Source organism: Heterodontus francisci, chromosome 1, assembly GCF_036365525.1.
Source record: "Heterodontus francisci isolate sHetFra1 chromosome 1, sHetFra1.hap1, whole genome shotgun sequence".
In the NCBI taxonomy this organism is placed as follows: Eukaryota; Metazoa; Chordata; class Chondrichthyes; order Heterodontiformes; family Heterodontidae; genus Heterodontus; species Heterodontus francisci.
Genome location: NC_090371.1, coordinates 267208434 through 267232691, shown reverse-complemented (window position 1 = coordinate 267232691; position 24258 = coordinate 267208434). Strand labels below are relative to the sequence as shown.

General features: G+C 42.1%; 2 protein-coding genes across 6 annotated transcripts in view; both read right to left on the bottom strand.

The window, feature by feature from the left end:
- Positions 1-9958, bottom strand: part of LOC137376212 (dihydropyrimidinase-related protein 1-like) — a 55660-nt gene extending 45702 nt beyond the window's left edge. The window contains exon 1 of one of the 2 annotated variants that reach the window (XM_068044336.1): positions 9909-9958. In XM_068044336.1, coding sequence (XP_067900437.1) covers positions 9909-9917 — 9 coding nt within the window. In that variant the 5' untranslated portion in view covers positions 9918-9958. Of the gene's footprint in view, positions 1-5034; positions 5218-9908 lie in introns of those variants that run through there. The other variant, XM_068044328.1, reaches the window with a different exon arrangement.
- Positions 9959-16090: 6132 nt separating this feature from the next.
- LOC137376173 (putative leucine-rich repeat-containing protein DDB_G0290503) overlaps positions 16091-24258 on the bottom strand; it is a 156902-nt gene continuing 148734 nt past the window's right edge. For 3 of the 4 annotated variants that reach the window (XM_068044234.1, XM_068044261.1, XM_068044244.1), the window contains 3 exons: positions 24113-24196; positions 21066-21186; positions 16091-16971 (listed from right to left, as the gene is read on the bottom strand). In XM_068044234.1, coding sequence (XP_067900335.1) covers positions 21085-21186; positions 24113-24196 — 186 coding nt within the window. In that variant the 3' untranslated portion in view covers positions 16091-16971; positions 21066-21084. Of the gene's footprint in view, positions 16972-21065; positions 21207-24112; positions 24197-24258 lie in introns of those variants that run through there. The other variant, XM_068044252.1, reaches the window with a different exon arrangement.

Sequence of the window (24258 nt, the reverse complement as noted above, 5' to 3'; positions counted from 1 at the left end):
TCTTGTTTATTCACTTATTATTACTGTTTATTCACTTGTCCCATTACCATTTTTTTTTGCCTTGCACTACCATCCTGTTTTTCATTTAATCTCTCCTGCCTTCAACCCCCATCATAGACCTTTCCTTTTGTTCTTTCCTCCCCTCCCCACTTCCCCTGTCTTACTTAAAAACTTACATCTCTAAGTACTCCCAGTTCTGGTGAAGGGCAAACAACTTATCAACCTGAAACATTAGTTCTGTTTGTCTCTCCACAGATGCTGCCAGTCCTGCTGGGTATTTCCAGCATTTTCTGTTTTTATTTCAGATTTCCAGCATCTGCAATATTTTGCTCTTGAACACATGCAAGGGCTTTGGAGGGAGGTTGACAATGCCTGAGGTGAGAGAATAATTTACAATATAAACTGGCATGGTGGCCAGGTAACGGAAGCAGTTTAACAGTACTCAAGATCTAAAGGGTTTAGGAGGGGATAGACAAGAACAAAGGATACAAGTTGGAAGTAGATTTTCAAGATTTGAAGATGAGGACGTGGATTTTAAATTGCACATATTTGGGATAGAGAGCAAGGACAAGGATGATGGGCAAGAAGCACTTGAGGGACAGAATATGGGTGGCTGACCTCTAACAAGTTGAAGTTTATGCAGGTTGATGCTGGGAGGCTGTCAAAGAGAACACTGGTGAAATCAAATCTAAAGGTGGCATGGATTAGCAGCTCAGCAGCAGTGGAACTGAAGTAAGGGTGCAGATGAATAAGGTTGCAGAGTGGAAGTGGACTTGTTAAGGATAGAATGTGGGAGTTTCAATTTCAGCTCTAGATTGACGTGGTGCTAAGGCATTGCAGTGTCTCATTCACCTTGAGCTGGGAGAGAGATGGATTCAGAGAGAATGGAGTTTATGGCAGGGGTTGAAAATGATAGCTTTGATCTTCTGATGCTTGTGTAGAATTCTTTTTTACATAAGCATGACCCTGATATTGCTCAGGCAGTCGGACAACACAGATAAAGATGGCTATCATCAGATACATGTAGAAACTGGGTTTGTGCCTTTGAATGATGTCATTGAAGGGTAACACACAAATGGGGAAGAGGAGAGGGTCAAGTATAAATAGTTGGGGGATTCCAGAAGTCAGTGTGAGGAGTTGAGAAGCCATTGTTGAAAATGTGCTTGTTGGTTAAAACATAGAAACAGAAGTAGGCTATTCAGCCCCATGAGCCTAGTCATTATTTAATTAAATCATGGCTGATGATCATGATATCCCTCAATATCCTTACTGAACAAATATCTATCCAGCTCAGTTCTGCAAGTTTCAATTGAACCAGCATCCACATTCTTTTTTGGTGGGGTGGGGGCTGGTGCTATAATTTAACCCTATAAGTCCCAGTATAATTCTGGTGAGTCTGTGCTATAATAGCAAAACTATGGCAAGGCAGTCATCTGGGGCTACATAGTGGAGAAACAAAAACAAGAAATGCTGGATTCACTCAGCAGGTCTGGCAGCATCTGTGGAAAGAGAAGCAGAGTTAACGTTTCGGGTCAGTGACCCTTCTTAGTGGAGAAAAGGCACTGTATGATGATGCTGCAGTTGAAAGCTGTAGAGAGATCTAGAAGGACAAGGAAAGTTAATGCACCATGATCACCATTACAAAGGATATGATTAATGACTTTAGCCAGGGAAATCAGTGCTATGAACAGAACAGAAGACAGACTGAAGGAATGCAAACAGGGAGTTTTGAAAGAGAGGCACAAGCTGGGTGGCAACAACACATGAGGACCTTAAAGAATGTAAATTTAGAAAAGGAATGATAGTTGGAGAAGACAGGTTGGTCAAGGGTGGATTTTTGGAGGAACTATTTATAGGCAAAAAGGATGAAGTCTGAGCAAAAGGAACCATTAACAACATTAGCTAGCATGGGGCCAGGTGAGGTAGTTGAGTGATCAGCAGTTGTGCTACAGTTTTATTTACCAATTTGGACACACAAAAATTATAAATTTGATCACATTCTCCAACTGCTGCATGTTCTCGAAGGTTCTTGAATGTATCACCATCTAACTCCATAGCCACCCTCCCACCATTCCCTATTCAAGATCTTTCATTGTGCTTTCTAGTCCACCTAAGCACCAAGTCAACCACCGTAAAAGCAACCAACCATAACCTGTGTAACTGCAACCATGATGTGTTAGCCCTCCTTGTCTTCCCCAATCTCTCTGTAGCCTCTAAACCTTGATCACACCCTGCTCTTGTACCACCTATCCTCAATGACACTGTTCCTACCTATTCCAATATAGGAATATCTCCTTTAGTGGCTTTTCCTCCCTTGCGTATACAGTTACCTTTTGATGTGCCCCAACATTCCACATTTTTCATTTGCATGCAACTGTTTGACAATAATGTAAGTATGGAGGTCATCATCCAAATGTATGCTGCTGAAATTTAATGTTTGTTTCCCCACCATCAGCCTCGATTTCACAGCTGTTCCTGTGCTGTCCAGCTGTTTTTTGGCTCATCATGACTTGATGCAAAAACACTTTCTGAAGCTCAATAGTGGCAAGTCCAAAGCCACTTTGGCTCTTGCCAGAAACCCTATACCTTAAACTTGAATCCCATCCTTCAACTGACTGCTTACATAAGCTGAGTTCAATGGTGCACAACTTTGTTAGACTGATAACAAAACTGCTGACTTCACCTCAGAATATGACCCATTTCTCCCTCTACCACACTTTCCATATTGCTGAAACCTTCACTCAGTGGTTTGTCATCTACAGATACAACTTTCCAACACTCTCTCCACTGACCTACCAAGTGCCACCTCACAAAATCAAACTCATCTAGTACTCCAAAACCCACAACTGTCCCGCTCAGCTATCACCCTGTGTCTTTGTTTCCAAATCACTGAAGCCTCTCTTCACTCTAAATCCACAGCCACTTCGAGCACTACATCCCTGCTCTTCCAACTCTGGACTTACTCTGTAACCCATGTGTCTCTGCTCCAACATAGTTAGGGGACCATTCAACCATGTTGTTTAAGCATTTTGGAATTTTCTTTCAAATCCCCTCTCCTTACTGTATTTATCTTTAAAAGCTTCCTCAAAAATTAACTTACTATACCTTGACTCTTCCCCTATCACACAAACGAGGGTTATATTCCCTGGAAGTTAGGTTAAGGGGGGAATTTGATTAATAACTTGAAATTTTCAAAGGAACTATTACTTTCTTTCTGTCTACCAAAGGTTAGGGGGCATAGTCAAAAGTTTAGAACCAGACCTTTCAGGAGTGAAATTAGGAAACACTTCTACACACAAAGGCTGATCGAAGTTTGGAACTCTCTTCTGCAAATGGCTATTGATGGCAAATAATTGTTTATTTTAACTCTGAATGATAGATTTTTGCTAACCAAAGGTAGTAAGGGATATGGGGCAAAGACAGGTACACGGAGTTAGGTCACAAAGCAGCCATGATCTCACTGAATGGCAGAACAAGCTGATGAAGCTAAATGCCCTACTCTTGTGTCTATGTTTCCTGAACTCCCCCATCCCCACGTTTTTGTTAGAGCTTTCATGTATTGATACTTAACAGTATATGCTTGAAAGCAGATGTTAGAAATAAATAATAGGGCCTGTTACAAGACAAACACAGTCGCAGAGCTGGGAATGACTTGAAATTTGCTTCTCCAGTTTATAGTACAATAATTAAATTTCTAGTCTTTTGAAATGCCTCAAACTGAATAATACTGTGTCCTAATGATACAGCATAATTGTGATCAGCACAAATTACAGTTGGACTGGAGCAGGGCGTCGCCCCAGTCGTAACACCATCACTTCAGCTAGCCATCGTCCTGTCTTAAAATCGAAACTTCAGTAACCATATTCATGTTGCCCATGAAGTCGATATACTCTGATCATATTTACAATGCTCCCAAAAAAGAGGTGTATTGTACAATCCTTGGTGACACCATTGTTTGGGCGAGTTAATAACCAAATTGTATTATCAGGCGCAAGAGACTTTTGTTCTTGTCTGAGCTGGAATTGATCCGAGTCAGCGAGATAAAAGGCAAGTTTCTGAACACACTGTGCTAAGCAATTTTATAGCAAAGGGATTCTCCACGCACTAGAGAGTCTCCAGCAGCCGAGCAAAGCGAAGATCTCTGCAGCTTATAACTATGAGAATGGTTATCGCCATGGTTACATCTTTTTTCTATAACTATTGAGAGCAACTTTACTTTAAAATATTTTAAACATAAATATAAAATAGCCTAACACAATGTAAATATCCAAGAAACCCAAAAGTTTGTCTAATTACGGTTTGACCCTCAAGGTATACTCCAATGATGGCGCTTGCTGCTTTGAAGATTTTTTTTGTCTCACTCGAACCCATCCGCCCCTCCCATTAAAAAAAAAACCCGTTGATTCCCACAATCTTTTATCTGCATTTACGCTGCATTCACGCGCGCGAACAAATGCCCAGCATTGTACACGGCGCACGATATTTGCACCTTTTGTCCTTATTCTGAGATGTGTTTGTAGCAAATGACCCCCCCTCTGATTAAATCAGGTTCATTTCACAGTACATCAGGCGGCAGGAATACCCTTTGAAGCCCAGATATTTGAATGATCGTTCAGATAAAGCATCGATCCTTATAGTGATCACAGATCTGGGCGGCCAGAACAACCCCATCCCCCATATTGTCTAAAACCTTTCATTTAATTACGATTAAAAAAAAGTCTCTTTAAAATATATAGGTGCACATCAATTCCGACTGGAATCAACAATATGATGACAAGGAGTTAAAATAATAGAAGCCTATGTTGCAGATGGTGGGATTTGTCTGAAACTAAGAGCCATCGCCCCCTCGCCGCCATAATGCCAGCTTCCCCTAGACACACTCTTGTTAGCATAGTTGATGCGGTCAAAGCCCTGGACAAACCCTTCCTTCCCCCCACCCCTACCAAAAGCACCGGCATGGGGTACACACATACATACATTTAATCACACACTGGGACGCTGGCGCGACGTTCTTTCCATAAAGAAAGAGCTTACCGTTATGCGGTGCATATCCTGGCCGTCTTGGTAGGACATGTTTGCCTCTACTTTATTGTGAGAGCAGAGGAGAAACAGCAGAGTTCCAGCTTTAAACTGGATTGCCAATCGCTACGTTAAAACTCGATCCTTTTGGAAAGGAATATTTATTTAGGAATGTGTTTTTGAATGTGCGACAGTAAGAAAGGAGGTGTCAGTCTGCAGCCATCGAGAGGGAGTTAGGTGAAGAGCTCCTTCTAGAGGCTGCCAGTCTAATGCAGACGCTCTTCACCTCAGGAAGCACTTTCCATTAGCAGGCAGGAGATTTTTTAATTCATTCACGTGAATGTGGGCGTGTTCGGTAGGATTTTGACCCAGGACAATAAAAGAACCCATTTCCAAGTCAGAATGGTGTATGACTTGCAGGGAAGCTTACAGGTGTGGTATTCCTATGTGCAGACTACCTGAAGGTGCTGGGGATATGGTTCGGAAGGGCCGGGACGTGCACCAAAACCTGGGAGGAGCGAGTAGCGAGTAGCGAGTAGCCAAGGTACGACAAAAGTTGGGCATGTGGGGGCAGCGATCTCTCTCCATTGTGGGTAAGAACCTGGTCATCAGGTGCGAGGCGCTCACGTTGTTGCTGTACGTGGCGCAGGTCTGGCCCATACCCCACTCCTGCGCTGTGGCGGTCACCTGAGGCATTTTCCGCTTCATCTGGGGATCTAAAATGGACCGGGTCCAGAGGGACACGAAGTTCAAATCTCTGGACAAGGGCGGGAAAAATGTACGCAACGTGGCCCTCATCCTGATGACCACCTTCGTGTGCGGCTGCATCAAGTTGTGTGTAGATCTCCAGTACGCAAACTCCAAGTGTCACTACGTGCTGAGGTTCTATCTGTCCCCGGTGTTGTGAAGGATGGGCCTGGTCACATTGCCGCGGAACGCTCCATGCAGTTGGACCGTGCCGTATCACATATACTTTGTGGAGCAGTTTCTGCGGGAAAACACCTTTGACCGCCGGTCCATCAGGCAGTGGTCTGCACGGAATGTCCTCAAGGCCCTACGGGAAAAGGAGATAGGGGGATCCTGTAGGATGGTTCCCCGAGCAGACCGCCAAAGTCATTTGGCGGAATGCCTCATCACCAGAACTTTCAAACAAGCACCAAGACGTAGCTTGGCTGGTGGTGAGAAGGGCCCTCCCCGTCAGATCCTTCATGCACGCCCGAAGTCTCGCCCCCTCTGCACAGTGCCCCCGCGGTGGCTGTGGTGGGGAAGAGACGGCTGCCCACCTCCTCCTGGAATGTGTCTTTGCAAAGCAGGTGTGGAAAGAGATGCAGTGGTTTTTGTTGAGGTTCATCCCAAGCAGCGCTGTAACACAGGAGTCTGTGCTCCACGGGCTGTTCCCAGGGACGCACACCGAGACAAACATCAACTGCTGCTGGAGGACTATCAATTCGGTGAAAGACGCCCTTTGGTCTGCCTGAAACTTGCTGGTCTTCCAGCGCAAAGAGTTGTCCATGACCGAATGTTGCAGACTGGCACATTCCAAGGTCCAGGACTACGTGCTGAGGGACGCACTAAAGCTTGGGGCAGCCGCAGCAAAGGCTCAATGGGGAAAGACCACAGTGTAAGGTCCCCCCACCAAGCTGAACTGAGGGGCTGGATCCATGCGAAACCCCTCAAACTGTATCGGGAAAATTTTGTGTGCTGTAAATGTAAAAATGTATATGGCATGACAATGAAATGGAAGGGTTGTGAGGCAACTCATAACTGTATAGAAGGAAACTGATCACCTTTGCACTGTTTGCATTTTTTGGACTTGATGCTGTTTTAAACTGTTTGGGAATGTAATTTTTACAGATTTTTATGAATAAAGTATATTTTGGAAATAAAAAAAAAAGTGCATCAATTCGGTGAAAGACGCCCTTTGGTCTGCCCGAAACCTGCTGGTCTTCTAGTGCAAAGAGTTGTCCACGACCGAAAGTTGCAGACTGACACTCCTGAGGGACGCACTAAAGCTTGGGGTAGCCACTGCAAAGGCTCAATGGGGAAAGACCACTGAGTAAGATCCTCCCGCCATGGTGAAATGATGGGCTGGAACCACAGAAACCCCTTGGGCTGTATACACCAAATATGGGTTTGCTGTAAAATGTACATGCATGTAAAATGGAATGGAAGGGTTGTGAGGCAACTCACTCCTGTATTGAAGAAAACTGACTTCCTTTGCACTTCTGGAATGTCAACTTGGTGCTGTTTTGAACTGTCTTGTAATGTATTTTTTTTTAACAGATTTTTATGAATAAAGTACATTTTTGGGGGGAAAATAGTTGGAGCTGTACACATCCAGGCAAGTGGGCATCATACTCCAGACTTGTGCCTTGTAGATGGTGGACAGACTTTGGGGACTCAGATGAGTCACTCATCACAGGCAACCCAGCTTCTGCCCTGCTGTTGTCGCCAGAATATATATGACTGCTCCAGTTAAGCTGCTAGTCAATGGATGTTGGTGGGGGATTTGACAATGGTAAAGCTATTAAATGTCAAAGGGAGGTGGTTAGACTCTCCCTTGATGGAGATGGTCATTGCCTGGCACTTGTGTAGCACAAATGTTACTTGCCACTTATCAACTCAAGATTGGATGGTGTCCATGTCTTGCTGTTTGTGGGCACAGGCTGCTTCATTATCTGAGAAATTGCTGGGCACACTGATGAAATTCAAAAGTTCCAATGCTCCCAGTTTGATTCAATGGGTCACCACAGCAGCATAGTTGCACAATTTAGTTTTCATCATTTTCTATGTAGTGGGAAACCATATTTAAACAACTCTTTCCCCTCCCCCGAACCCAGCTCTCGCCGATTGAATGTAGCCTCCAACTAACCCATCCTGTAAAATGTGACGAGCCCGCTGCCGGTTTAGGTCACGCTGTCTTGTAGTGCCAATTAAGGTCACGCCTTGAATCACCAGTAGTCCCGAAATGAATAAAAGCTATTGGCGTCCCAACCACTGCAAGCCGTGAGTAAATTCATTTCTCTCTCTGTTTGTGGTCAAAGTCGAACACCTTGATCGTCTCTTTTGTTTGATTTTTGCTCGGTGGAGTTGTTGGGGGCCAGGAACTGTCAGGGGTCCAGTAGAATAGAAACCCTCCCCCATCTGATTAAACCCGATGAACCAGAATGCACCGGAGAATTGAAGTACAGTCCTTTGTATAAAGAAACGTGAGAGGAAGAAGAGGCTTGGAGGCTGGGGGCGGGGGGCGGTTGTCACGTTGAAGACAGACAATGGCTCCTGTGGAGGCAGCAAGAAAGGGGGTGGGGAATTGTTAAAAATGGAAGCTCATGTCCAATGATTTTGGCACACTTTGTGTGCCTTTAAGCAGGAGTATTTCACAACGGCCCTGCAGGGCTGCAGCTGCTCCCACTCCCCCAGGTCGGGGTTGGTAACTTTCTGTGAAAGAGTGGCGCCAGGCTGATTCCAATTCAATAAACCCCGAACAAAAGAGGCAGTCCAGATGAAAGAAGGAGGACATTTTCAACCAGAAATAGATTTGTTCCCCTCACCTTTTATGTTCATTTGAAGCCACTCTAAAGCCCAGGTTGTGTCATTAGTTTGAAATGATCCAATTATGAAAGAAGTGTTTAAAATTAAACTTTCCCAGTGATTGTCAAAACTAGATTGGAGAGATCTTATGAATTGCTAAATGGAAAGTTAACTTTTGTGTGTGTGTGAAGGGGGAGGTGGGGAATGATAATGGTAATGATGGAGGTTCGCCTTGTACCTTGCCCTGCTCCCAGCCCTGGAGCAGTTCCTTGCCGGTCGCAGGTTTGATCTCCAGCGGGGCCCTCTCCTCCCTCTCGCTGGGAGAGCTGATGACCGAGCCGGAGATCTCACTGATATCGCTGGCAGTTTCACTCAGCCCGTCCGATTCCGGGGACAACAGATCCTGTCTGCTGGCGCTCCTGGACGCCTTGCAGCTCCGGCGTCCCACGCTGTATGCATCGAAATCTATTGTCTTACTCTCATAGGCACCTTCCACCGTGCAGAACATGCCCCCATATTTCTGCCGGGGGGTTTGAGCCGTGGTACCCGGTCTGGCCAGGTACACCGGCAGATCGTCTTCCTTGTTCCAGTGTCTCTTACCCTCAGTCATGCTGAGCACAGTCTCCGGGAAAAGGAGAGAGAAGTGGGGACGATGATGGCTCTTGTTCTCACTCAACTCTCTTGTCACACTCACTCACACTTTCTCACACACACACACACACAGAAGCAAAAAGGAAACCAGTGGACCCCAGTCAGGCTCTGGCGAGTTACTGAATCCTCTGGTGGCAGGCTATTTCATCCAAAGCCTCTGACACGGAAGTAATAGCTTCTGCATAAATGAAAAGAAAGTGTCGCTGTTGGTTCAGCAATTTTTTTCTTGTCATTCCTTCCTTTATGAGGAGGAGCCTTGGAATGTTCTCTGAGTGGGACTGGGGAGGGTGAGGGGCAGCTAGGCTCTGAAAGCAGTTCAATTGAAACGATCGATCAAAATGTCCCCGGGTGCTCGGCATTCAGTTCACGGTGAGCTGTCCTTTCAGCACCTTCTAAAGATGCTCAGTCCAACACTGGGTCGAGTAATCAGGCAGCGCCCTTAGGCTGAGGGCACTTTTTTTTTAGCTGGAGGATGCCCACGATTTTTGAAATAAGTACTTGACCTGACCTCTTTGGAATACACGTAATGAGAGTGTACGTACACGGAGTGTATTGGGATCACCACGGCTGTACGCTAATGCTCTTTGCTTTTCAGAACATAGAGCAGTTCAACTCGTTACTGTTTTAAAAAAAATCTAATACTGAAACGCCCATTTGTGGTTAAAAATAAAGCTCTAATAACCTATGTATAACTCAGATATACTTACATTTTCCATAATGCAAATTGGTCATGTAGTTTATAAAGCATTAAGAAACGTTTTGAAACGTAGATGCACATTTAGGTCCAAATCATCCCAAAATGGATTTAACCTACTTGCGTTCTGAGATATAACAATTAAGCTCCAACACCACAAACCACGCCCCGCCGCCGCCGCCCCAACCATCAACAAAAATGCAGAACTGTAGTAATATCGAAATAAATTGAATTCTGACTATAGGAGCACAGAAACAGGAGTAAGCCACAAAGTCCTTCAAGTTTGTTCTGTCGTTCATGACTGATCTGTACCTCAACTCCATTTACGCATCCTTGTTCCATACCTTTTCATACCCTTACCGAACAAGTTTTATTCACCTCATGGTAACAAATTTAACTTTTTCTTAACCAAAAGCCCGACTATATATTAACTTGATGCCTGCTCTACACAGGTGAAAAGTCTTGGAGCTGGTGTAATGTGGTTTACATACACTGTTAGCTGCCATCTGTCCTTGACACTAAACATCCTCAAATCGAACAAGTAGGTGCAAGTATCTTCTTGGTTAATCGGGCAGAACCACTCACTGTTTAACTCCTATTTTAGTGTAAGCATTACTTAGAATGGGTTGGTAACATTGTTATAGGATTCTTCCTGTGAAACCCTTGATTCATATTAACTCTTGTTCAAGAAAGTTCAAATGTTGCAATATTTAGACTACAATATTGTATTTGATTTAGTCCATGCAGAACAAAGCTTCTTTGTTCAGTCCAGTCACATAAATGGTAAACAGGGAACAATGCAAGAATTGGAAGTCCTCTTTATACAAATGAGGGAGGGATAATAAATAGAAACAGATTATAACTTGGGGTAATTCCCTGACAGGTGTGGTTAGGCACTTAGAAAGGTATATGGGTATGATGATGTAAAACAAATTGCAATCCCATTAACAAAATTATGTCAAAAATCCATAGCGAGAACGGTTCCTTGAAGTGACACCAAAACAAAAAAATATTGTGAACTTAAATCAGAATATTTTCACAAATTTGGGACACTTTATAAACAAGATCATCTACAGTTCAATGCCAAACATAATCAGGTCTGTGCAGCTTCTGGGATGAAATTACCGTTGCCATGATGTTAGCTCAGCTCAGCAGAGCTAGATATCACCTTATCACATTGCAATAACTACAATAATATTTTAACAGGTAAACATGTAATGCCAGTTTACATCTGACCTACCCTTACTTCTTAGAAAAGTTTTTAAAAATTTTATTACAATAGCTAATCCCAACCCATGACTCATTGACAATTCATTACTTTCTATTTTTGGAAGAAACAGACCACTGAATTTAATTATTTCCTATTAATATTCTGTTCGAAATGGCAGCTATGTTTAACACCATGCATTTTTGATGTAACTGTTAAGAGTAGATATGGCCCTGGTCACTCTTTGTGTGAAAAATAGCAATGGTGCTGAAAATATTGGTGTTGTGTAACCTGTTCTCCATTATAGTTGTTATTGTGGTTTGGTATCTTGAGTCGTGATGATTTTCTAGGACAAGACTTTCTGGTGAAGTAATTGGAAAATTATCAGTTATACAGTTTAATTTTTAACCGTAAGCCAGCTGTATAAAATAAATTGCAGGAAAATAAGGACTCTTGAAAAGTTTTGCTGAGTATCTATTCAAAATAAGTGGTATGGGTTTACTGCAAGAAACTAGGACAATGAGGACAGCCATAGAAGTTATCTCTGCTCATTCATCCAAAATACCTTATTGTTCTCCTATCATGGCATTCAACTGCTTCTTAAATGATTCCAGGACTTTCACCTCCACCACTCAACCAGACGTAAGCATTGTATCTGATTTTAATGATTAATGCTGGGTGAATATTTTTAATGCTGGCATAATAGTGGAAATGATACATTTTCTAATTTGGGAACTCATCATCAGCATTAACTACTGCTATGTTCCATGTAACGCTGCCCAATGAAAACTTTTATTCCATATCAACAATTAGGCGACAATCTCTTAACCCAAATCATAAGAAAGCGAGGCCGGAATTTTATGCCATCCCAAGGAGCGGGATGGTGACGGGGGTTGGCATAAAATGGAGTGGGAGGCTCCGGGAGTCTTTCCCAACCCACTCTCGCCTCCACTGCCCTTTACGTAGGGGGGGGGTGCACAAAACAGCCTACCCACCCCAGGCCAATCAAGGCTCTTAAACGTCCACTTAATGGCCTTCGCCTGCCTCCATGCGTATTTTACGCGTGGCAAGTGGGCATCCTGGAGCCGGGAAAAGCCACCTGGGAAAACCAGGCAGCTGCTGATCATCCCGGGGGAGGGGAGGGGTGCAGGGGCAGATGCCCTGTGCCCGATGAAGGGCTGCCCCCGCTACCCCAACCACCCCCAGCAACACGCCCCCCCCTTCCCCACAACTGACTACCCTTGCCTTGCCAGGGTCCGACCGATTGCCCCTGGCGGGGCAACCAAAACTTACCTTTCCTTCCAGCTCCATGTCTTATATCTTTGGCTGGACTGCAATCCCAGCAGTGGCCACTGCTCCCAGTGGCGCTGCTGGGACTAAGAGCTGCCAGCCCGCTGATTGGCCAGCAGCTCAATGAGGTGGGACTTCCTCCTTCAAGCGGGTGGAAGTCCCACCTCAGCACAATTAAAGCCCGGGGACCCATAAAATATGGAACAGTTCCCCAGGCGAGGCGGAAGCGGGTTCGTGTCCGACTTTTACATCGGAGGCCGGCTCCCGTCCGCCCACCGTAAAATTCTGGCCCAAGTATCGCTGTAACCGTGTAACAGTTTAGTTCCTTAACAAGTTATTATTAGTGAGGTTGTTAAATTTGAGGTGAATTTTGCTGAATTACTTTGGTTTTGTGGGCTCATGTCCACTAAAAATGCAGTTACAACTTCCTAAACTCATTTCACATTGGGAGCTACATAGAATCTACAGCAGAGAACCAAGCAATTCGGTCTAATTGGTCTGTGCTGGTTTTTATACTCTACATGAGTCTTCTCCCATTGTAATTACCTCTTCCCACCCTGCCCTCATGTTCCCCTTTTCCCTTCTTTCTCATGTGTGCATTAAGCTTCCCTTAATTACATCAGTGCTATCTACTATCTGCAGGAAGTTCAATATTCTCACCATTCTGAATTAAAAAATACATCCTAAATTCTTATTTGATTTGTCCGTGGTTATCTTATATTTACGTACATTTGTTATGGATTCACTCACACGTGGAAACTATTTTTCTATCAGATCCTCTATTAGTTTTCTCATTTCCAAAGAAAAGTGCCTCATTCTGCTCAATATTTCCCGATAGTTGCATCTTCTCAATTTTGGCAACATCTTGGTAAATTCTTTCCAGTGCTTCAATATAATTTTTGCAGTATGAAGACAAGATGTGCAAACAGTCTTTGTGGAGCATAAACACTGGCATGGATCTGTTGGGCCAAATGATCTATTTCTCTGCTGTAAGGACTTTGTAACACTCATTGTATGGTCTAACCATGGCTCTATACAGATTTAACATTACCTAGAATCATAGAATCTTACAGCACAGATGGAAGCCATTTGGCCCATTGTGCCTCTTTGAAGAACTATCCAATTAATCCCAATTCCCTGCTCTATGTCCATAGCCCTGCAAGGTTTTCCTTTCTAAGTCTATATCCAATTCATAGGTTAGCATAACTTGCTGCATAAACAAACATGTCCTCATCTCTCCCTGATTCTTTTGCCAATTATTTTAAATCTTTATTCTCTGGCTATCTATCTTCTTGCCATTTTATGGCCTTGCTGCTTTTATATTCTCCTCCTATAGAAATAAACCCCAATACTTTGCACTATATATGGCCTTATCAACTTGTATTGCCACTTTTAGGGGTTCATGTATCTATCTTCTCAGATCTTGCTGCTCTTTTACCCCATTTCGTTTTTTTAACCTTCCAAGGAATAAGTTGCCTCATTATTCCTCCTACCAAAATAAGCCACCTCACAATTCATTGTATTGAATTTTATTTCCCATTTATTTCTTTCTGCATTAGCTATACCCATCAATTTTGTATCATCTGCAAATTTTGACATCAGACTTTCTATTTCCAAGATCAAATCATTTATGTATATGGTTGTCCCAGCACAATACCCTAACAGACACTACTTCCCACTTGTCAGTTTGAGAAACTCCTACCTTGTTTTCTATTTTATAGCCATCTTTCAATCATTCTGCTATGTGGCTCCTATTATAATTTTTAAAGCCACATTTGGTGTTGTTGTTAGCATATAGCACATTCAGATCTACTAAAGAACAGTTCAGGTACAAGTTAGTTTTCTATGTTACAATACACCTGAATGTCCACTATAGGTGACTGTGACATTTATAATGTTCAACACCTGTGCAGCATCTGACTATGATTGACAACATAGTGCCAAACTATGTGCTATGGATTTGCATATAATAATTACTTGATTAAGATTACACAAATTCACTTAACTTGCTTCTAGCAGAGGAGTTGATTCCTTAGTGAGGTTTAAATTTGGCCATATCTATGCACATATACACACTCATATTTATATTAAAAAACATAACTGTGTTAACTTTCATTGCCCTTTGAACACTGGAAACAGTAAGCAAAAAGAAATTCATATCCAAAACTGAATGGGAAAAAAAATTCATTACCAGAAGAACTTTTTAGTTCCATTTTAATACAAAATGCATACATTATACAATATACAAATATTTAGAAATCATTTACATGTTACTAGCTTATAAAAATAACCTTACAATTTTATTAACAAGTAAATCAACAGGATTTTAAGTAATTTTAGTGTGATTTAATAAACATTTTATAAACGTGTGATGTACAACCATTTAAGAAACAATGGTGACTACAATACATGAATTCAGTAATCTGTACATTTGAATCTGACATTTTTCTTATGCTTCTATTTTTAATAAAATGCATATCTAAACTCTACTCCATTTGTTTTGCAAGGCCCTTGTGCACTAAGGAAAATTCTCATGACTGAGTCATATAAAGAAACCATAACATAGCCCTGTAAGAGAGTTTGGCTGGGACAGACAAAACCCAACTTTTTAGGTGTTTGCAGAAACCTAATATTATGATGCTTGATTCCTCTCTGTCTCTGTAAGACACTGAAGGATTTGAAATGTGTAAAAACAAAATGAAAGTCTGTTTGCTGTGTGATGTGTGTATACACATATATTTTTTGCCATACTGGAAAAGAAAGAAGTAAAGACGTGGAGATTGTTTCACGTCGGCTGGTTTTATGTAAATGGATTAAAGTTTAGATTTGCTGTTTGTCACAAAGCCACAGTACAATATCAAACAACTCATGCACTGCAGTTTTCTATTAACAAACATTACAAGGGTTCAGAGAAAAGGGACTGCAAAGGGACACTTCCTTTCATCCATTTCCTCATTTGAGCAGAATCACTATGTCTCATGCAAAAAAAAATTGGATTAACCACATTCTTTGCCAGTCAGAGGAAGTTCAACATTACTGGCAAATTTTATTAAATTGTTGTTTCCATCTATTTCACTAGTGATTAAATAGGACGAATATAAATTTGCAATTGATATCAATCATATTTCAATTACATTGGTTCAATGGGAAACATGTTTGTTTTGGTAAAGTCTGGTATAAACTATTATAATAAAGTCTGTTATTGTTTCGATACAGTTAGCAAGTACTGTCATAGGAGCCTAAGTAAACTAAGGAACTTGGGATGATATATATCAAAAATTTCCAAAGTCTAATAATTCACACATTTTACTGTTGGTATGTCAGAGAATCCTAAAAAAAAAAAGTATTTTTAGGTAAGCAATTCACACCACAGGAAGAGCTTCATTACTGGAGGGTTTTTTCAGCCAAAAACAAGAATTGATACCTACAGCAGCAACCAATGAATTACATTTTTATGACCAATTATCAATGGTTTTAGAAGGGATTTTCTTGCAAGAACAACTTTAGGAAGAGAGATCTCACTTTTGGAAAATACCTCTAAGCTGTTAGTGCAGTTTTATTTCTTTAAAAATAAATTCAAAAGTACTTATTTCTTATTCAGGTGCAATAGACAATGAAAAGTGCAAACAAGTAGTCTTAGACTGTACACATAATATACAAATATAGAACAAACAATGAGTAAGCACTATTGCCTCCTGAATAAAGTCCTGAGATACACTTCAAAAAGAAGTGAAATGTTAAACAAATTTGTTTAGTGATAACTGTGCTTAAAAATGCTTTTTTTTCCAAAAAAGGGCTCTTGACCAAATCACACAAAAGTGCCACCAGGAAGGCTGCGCACTACATTTGATCCTTCACCTCCTGCACACATAGAGGTTTGTTCCACACAACACAAACAGAAGTTGCATTTATACACAATGAAACAGGCTGGATAAATTAATTCAACAGGAGGTCCTTCTGTTCGTTACTTGTCCCAGGCATTGATCATCAACCAGAATGGGTTTAATTATGTAATGTTCACACAGATAAACCAAATTTTAAAACATATTTTATTTCAAAATGAGTAAATGGAAGTTGTATGCCGAGTTTGTTACTTCTAACAAAATAAATGTGTTGTTCATCTGTTTTTAGAAGCAGAACATTGGCACTGCAATACTTTTCTATTAAGGACTATGATGCAGATTTGCTCCATTTTTTGATGATTAGTTATGTTACTAAGTCAAAAATATTTTTGTACTAAAAAGGATGAAAAGTGAACAAGGACATTTGACACAAAAGGCCAGTGCAAAGATCTGGGAATTTGGCCAGGAATACAAAACAGGAACAAGGGGAGGTAGTATGAGAGTTAAATACATATACCTGGCAATAAATTAAAGGCAAAGATTAGTACAAGGCTGCGGCTTTGTTGGAACTTAGCACCGAATGGAAGTGAAGAAGAAACTTCATTCAGCAGAGACTCCCAGCCTGTACTTACAGGCTGCAGCAATTCATAGAAGATTTACCAGAGGAGTGTCTTTGACAAATAGCAGTGCACATTTAGATCTTCCAGATAATAACAGCATTCTTTTAAACTTCGTATCTGCAAAGATTTTCAAAAAAAAGTAAATATGATTGAAAACAAAGGCAGCACATACAATGACTTTACATATAACTATTGCTCTTTGTGCATGTACAGTGCTAAACTCAGCACTTTCTGTGGATTTAGTGTCAGTATGAACAGGGCTATCTAAAGGATAAATAATGCTACCTAGTCTTTCAGAGCAACTACAGTATAAATCTGCATAAAGTATAGTGCTAGCCTCCTAAATGTTTTATCAATTAGATTACATGCTGTTCATGCATACTTAGCGACTGACGATGTTAGCCTTTTATATCTACCAAACTAATTTTGAGTCCGTTTAAACATTACAACACATTGTTCTAAAAACCCCACATGCCAAATGGAAAATATTAATTTCATCAATTGGGACTTTGCCTGAGACTTTTACTGGAAATTGTTACAAATAACTTTTTAAAAAGAACAGCTAACAGCCAAGATGGCCATGAACATTTGCATGTGAAACACCAAAGGATTAGACTGGAAACAAGCATGATTGATTCAGCCTGGCCAGAACAATGGGGTGCTCTCTGATTCAATTACCAGAGATAACTTTGTCAATGAGGTTGTCAAGAGCCATTGACACCCATTGACTTTGAAGGAGACAAACCCACCACCCCCCCCCCCCCCCCCACTCCACAGTATGTCTGAGAAGCCTGAGGGAAGAACCTCATTAAACACAAAGAGGTGGCCATGTCATGTGACTGCTTGTGCAACTCTGGGAGATAGAGAGTTGTGACTCAGAATGCAGACAGTAACTGAGAGTCATCAAGGGAACAGCTCTCCCTCTCTCTCTCTTTCTCTCCAGAAAAGACCCAGAGAAGCCTCGGCTGCAACTACTAATGCCTCAAACTTATAGACCAGCACAGCCAGCAACTAGGGGACAAGGATTTATTTAAGACTCTACTCCAACCTCCCAACTCTGTTTTTTCCTTCTGTAATCTATTTGTGTGTGGCTGCTTTGTGTGTGTGGGCATGAATGCATAGTGTATTTTAGTAATTTTAACCTGTTTAGAGTGATAAGGATAATAAACTTACATCTTTCTTGTTTAAACTCAAGAAAATCTGTCTGATTGGTTCATTTGCAATTATATTAGAGGAACAGGAGCAAGAGCTCATTGAGGTGGTAAATTCAATCTCTGTGTTAAACAAGGATAAACCCTGTTGCGGTCAATCCAGAAGGGGCGAAAGGGGAGCCTGAGACCCCTTCCTCACCTGGTCATAACAACATATACAGAGAACGTAGATGTCAATTTTAATGCCAACATCAACTTAATTTAACCACTTCAGATAATTTTAATAGGAATTACAGTCCATGCTGGTCAGTGAGAAATTCAATTCTTTAGTATTTGTTCCAAGGACTCCATTCTAACACCACACATTATAAAAGTGAGGAAAGCATTTTGTGCAGTAATGTGTTATGACCAGAGCTTTTACAATGTCAGCAATCTTTTGTCCTTGCTACGCTTACCTGGAGGGCCTGAATGAAATGTATTACATAATGGCCCAGGTTTTGCTGTATCAGGTTATCTAATGGCATCTTGCATGTTCAGGTTTTTAAAACATTTTGCATGTCAAGTTGCTGAATGTAACATCGCAGTGAGGGAAATGGGGCATCTATACCCGAGTGATCAAGACAAGCAACTAGGTATCTCAATACCCAAATCAGATTGAAGGATTGTGAGATTAACAGCAAAAGCACTGAGAAGGAAGTGCAAAATAGAGTAGGTGGATTCAATGTCAAATCAGGTACAGAAAGAGAAATAAAAAGGGGGAAAAATTGGATTGAGAGAGAAAGAGAGAGAGAAAAGCGACAGAATGGAAATGTAAAATAAATGTAAGATTTGACATTTTAAACATCCCCAACGATAATTAATACCTAGGACTCAACACTTGTAGTAGTTAATATTTTTCGTGTCAGCGAGGTTGATTGACAGTATTTAACAATTATATTGTTACAAGGGTAGCTTGGAATGACAAGATTTAACTTTCTGTGGCAGGTTAGTTTGTACTTACCACACAAATACAGCAACTTCATGCCATTCAATGCATTTCAATGGTGAGGCAGGGAGCAAAATGCCAGTGTTGCTAAGCTGACAGCAGAACAACACAACTTAGATACAACTTTTGGGTTTTGGCGTTTAACTGCACACCTACCCCTCGCCTGAACAACCTTTATCATTTACTCATAAATAACAGAAAGTGCCATCACCTTCTGTTATGTTGACAGCAAATTCCGCCCCACTGATGTCTCATTCTAGCCAGGCTACACTCAGCAGAGAGCAGCATTCCATAGAACCATAGAAAAATTATGGCACAGAAGGAGGCCATTCAGCCCATCACATTCATGCCGGCTGATAAAAACTAACCGCCCAACCTATTCCCAACTTCCAGCACTCGGTCCATAGCCTTGCAGGTTGCAGCACTTCAGGTGCAGGTCCAGGTACCTTTTAAAAGAATTGAGGGTTTCTCCCTCCACCACCATTCCTGGTAGTGAACTCCAGATACCCTCACTCTCTGGGTGAAATAGTTTTTCCTCATGTCCCCTCTAATCCTTCTAACAATCACCTTAAATCTGTGCCCCCTGGTAATTGACCTCTCTGCTAGGGGAAACAGGTCCTTCCTGTCTACTCTATCTAGGCCCTTCATAACTTTGTATAACTCAATTAAGTCACCCCTCAGCCTCCTCTGTTCGAAGGAAAACAACACTAGCCTGTCCAATCTTTCCTCATAGCTGCAACTTTCAAGCCCTGGCAACATTCTTGTAAATCTCCTCTGCACGGTTCTCCAGAGCAATTATGTCCTTCCTGTAATACAGTGACCAGAACTGTACGCAATACTCCAGCTGTGGCCTAACCAGCATTTTATACAGTTCCAGCATTACATCCCTGCTTTTGTATTCTAAAACTCCACCAATAAAAGAAAGCATTCCATATACCTTCTTCACCACTCTATCTACCTGTCCTGCCACCTTCAGGGACCTGTGGACATGCACTCCAAGGTCTCTCACTTTTTCTACCCCTCTCAATATCCTCCAGTTAATTGTGTATTCCTTCGCTTTGTTTGCCCTCCCCAAATGCATTACCTCACACTTTTCTGGATTGAATTACATTTGCCACTTTTCCGCCCACTCAACCAAACCATTGATATCATTCTGGAGTCTACAGCTATCCTCTTCACTATCAACTACATGGCCAACTTTTGTGTCATCAGCAAATTTCCCGATCATGCCTTGCACATTTAAGTCCAAAATCATTAATATATACCACAAACAGCAAGGGATCCAACACTGAGCCCTGTGGAATGCCACTGTAAACCACTTTCCATTTGCAAAAACATCCGTCGACTACTACTCTTTGTTTCCTGTCACTGAGCCAATTTTGGATCCAACCTGCCACATTCCCCTGTATCCCATGGGTTTTCATTTTACTGACTAGTCTGCCAATACCTCTGAGACTTGCAGCATCACTGCATCTGAGCAGGGATGTACTTGCTGTGAAACATACAGGCCAATTTTCACCTCCTATGCCTGGCAGTAAATCGGCATCAATGACCTCAAAATGGGGTTTGTAGGTTTACCGGTAGTATTATATCCTATTAACACTGACGCTGTAGCCAGTGCCATTTTGAAAGGGACCTTCTACTGAGTGCCTAAAGATCCACCCTGCTTCAGGTGGTAGGCCCTGCTTAATATGTAATTGATATCCTAGGAGCCTGATTGTTATTTTAGGTTGGAATTAGTCAAACGTGCACCGTGCATGCCCTGACCAGTTACAAGTTAGACCTGAAGAGGCCCAGCAAAGCTTTGGCACCTTGTATCTTGTGACTCCAATGTAAATGAGACTTGGTCTAAGGGAGTCAGACGGGGGGGGAGGCAGGGGCGGGTGGTGCCTGAGCCAGGTCACAGTGCAGTTTAGCTGCCATACACCAGAATTTTGTAATGAACTTGCACAACTAGAGGTGTGAATTGCATATGACAAATTGGAACATAAAAAAAAGGTAGTTGGACAAGTGTCTCAATCAAACAATTATAATTTCATAACAGTAAAAGATGGTATGACTGAATACTAACTTACCATATTCATACTCTTCTCATCAACAGTTGCCTGTTTTTAATTTTTGTTTGTGGAGGTGTTCTGAGGAGCTAGAAATCTTGGGTATCCCATGGTGTCCTGGAGGTGAGCTCACTGACCTTGTCTGGACAAGAAAGAAATGATCTGAAACCACATTATTTAATTAACAATCGGATGGAGCAGATCGATGCCTGTGGTGGACTGACTAATTAGCACATCACTGATTTCAGTGGAAAATTCGGCTGGTTCTAAAATGGGTGGGTGATCCACTGGATTATTGCTTGGTCAGTGACACAAAAATATTACTCTGATATAGCTGCCTCCTATTCTCCACGCCTCTGTTTTCTTTCCCATCCAGACCACTCCGTGTGCCTGCCTGGTTAGCTTCACCCATTGTAAGCACTAGGAGTCAGTGCTGCTCCCTCTTCCTGTGGCTCTCCAGAGGCAGGAAACAACAGAGGATTATTAGGAGGCAATGGGTAAAGCACTGAAAGATTTAAATGATTACAGCAGTCAGTGAATTTGATACAGGGATGACCAATCCCATGTCAGTAGATTTATTTTACTTTATTGAAGGCACCAACATGTTTTCATTCTGCTGTCATGCTTCTTACATTGTGACTACACTTTAAAAGTAATTCATTGGCTGTAAAGAACTTTGGGATATCCTATGCTCATGAAAAGTATTATGTTAATGTAAATCATTCTTTCTTTTCACAACAATTAATATCAACATTGGGTACATTCCTATGAGTGTACTTTTTCAGGCATCAATTATTCCTTATATATGTAAATCATTATGCCTTTTTCCAGTATCAATGGACTGATAAATGGTCATCATTTTCCATCCAAGGAGATATTCTAATTGACAGAGTTTAACTAATATAACTCAGGGAAGGACTGTGAATGTCGATAGCAATATCTACATTGCTCTCAATATCCAGCTGCTGCTTCAGACCCAGGCTTCATAGATAATAAAGCTGGTCTATAAAGAACAACAGTTGTGTGATATCACAGAGGCATAAAAGAACAATTATCAATGCCTGAGCTATTGAACATTTTGGCACAAAATGATGAATTTAGGAAATGAACTTTCCCCAGAGACTTTTGACACTAAAGAGCCTGAGGTGGCCAAGATGGGGTCTTCAGCTGCAACTCTGATTTAGCCTGCCTTTAACGCATGCTACTATCTTGATAAAAGAGTTGAAGCTGATGGTGGGAATGGCCATCTGGAGGATTATTAAGGGTCTGGTTATCAACTAAATTACCTGTGAGCACTTATTGAAGAGGCTGCATGGCACTTTGGTGGGTAACGCCTCAATTAATGCCATATCCTAACAGCTACTAACTGAACAAGAGTACAGAGGTCACTGCTGAGGATTTTGACTGCTCCTTAAAGCTGTTCTCAGCTTTCACTGTTCAACTGCTGCTGGAGGTTTGAAGTGAACTTTAGAAAAATATTGGGAGACTTTCTGGGACACCTTGTCGAGACTTTACCACATTCTATCAACATTTATTCTGGAAATTCTCTTGAGGAGTTCACCTAAAGCGAGTGAGTGTTGTGCTTCTCTGTCTGATTGGAGACCTTACAGGAGTCATGAGGAAAAATATAGTGCTTGGTCATGGACAGCTTGCTTTGGTCGGTTTTGGGTGATGAATGGGAGGAGACATGAGGCCAGGGAGAGCAGCACCAGTTGCTGTGGAAGAGATGGACAAGAGGGCACGATGGGCTCCTTTCCCCCAGTGGGTACAGGACATCCCTCCTCCTCTTCTGGATCTCCCACCAGGACCTCCACGACCCTGACTGAGAACTAGTGTGCACTCTCCCTCAGTCCCAATGTATGTCAGCCAACGCACGCCACGGGCTGATTTTAAGAGCTTACCGCCAATCTCGGGGAGGGGGTCGCATGCCAAAGAACCACCGCGATCTCCCGCACAGCGGCTCATTTAAATAGCCGGAGCAGCTCGCACCCCGCCCCCACCCCGCCCAATCACATGGAGGGGGCGGGCTGTCCATTGATATTTTTGAAGGGCAGCCAGCCCTGCCACCCAATTTAAATTTTTAAAGAAGTAACCCCTCCCAAAAATTAAATACATTTATAATGCCCCTTTCCCACCCCCCCCCATAACAATGACATTAAATATTTGCCCTTCCCCCCCCGCCCCCAAAATGCTTAACGTTTACATCTAACCTTGCCCCTGCCCCCCAAACTGCACAAAGTTTAAGGTTCAACCTTTTCCACCATCCCCTACACCCATTACATTTATTTGACTCCGTCCTCCCCACTCCCCTCGCACTGACAATCTTACCTCCTCCCCCCTCCCCACCAGTGTAGTGCTGCATTTTCCCAGACGGGGATCTGAAAGCACGAGTGTGCCAGCTGCCAAGGCATAGATCATGGCGGGCCCTCCAAATCGCAGGTAAATCTATTTAAATGTATTCATTTCATTGATTTGATGATGTTAATTGTGGTACCATCGCCCAGCGGTGGGGGGCCCGCTACGGCGTCTCGCCACTGTCGGGAGGATCGGTCCAGACCCTTCCAGCATCTAGGTCCGTGACGGGCCTCATCCGGAGCCATCTTCAGGCCCCTCCCCACTCCCCCGCCGCCATGGAATCTGACGCCTGGGGAGAACAACATCCAGCCCCACACGCGATGGAAATGGGGATGTGGAGGCTACCTATATAGCTCCACAAAACTAAAAAAACTTCTAAAATGCTTCCAAACAGCCCTTGAGTGCTAAACCTGCAGGTGTCTGTTTTAGCGCATTCAGGCACATATAAATCATGGTAATCATTGATTAGCCTCAAAATTGCAGGCTAAAACCAGACAAACAGGTGAGTCTTATTACTACTGCACCCATTCAGTGCCTGTTTTCACCCTTAATCCAAAAATAACCATCAAAATAGTACATGATAATTTTTTAAAAGTTCTAACAATAGTGAAAGTGCAAAACAAAGCAATAGAACTGCAAAAAAAAGACAGTTAGCTTTCCTGTGCTTCAGTAAAATATATGTCCAACTACATACAGAACATAATGTTACTTACTGCCCTCTGCTTCAATGTTTTTGGCAATCCAATGCTGGCATCTTCAAGTAAACTTGTTGGTACAAGACCTCGCCTTCCGTTAACCTGTGAAAACAATACCTTGAATATTAAGGAAACATTTTACAACCAGCAATAAATTATAATCA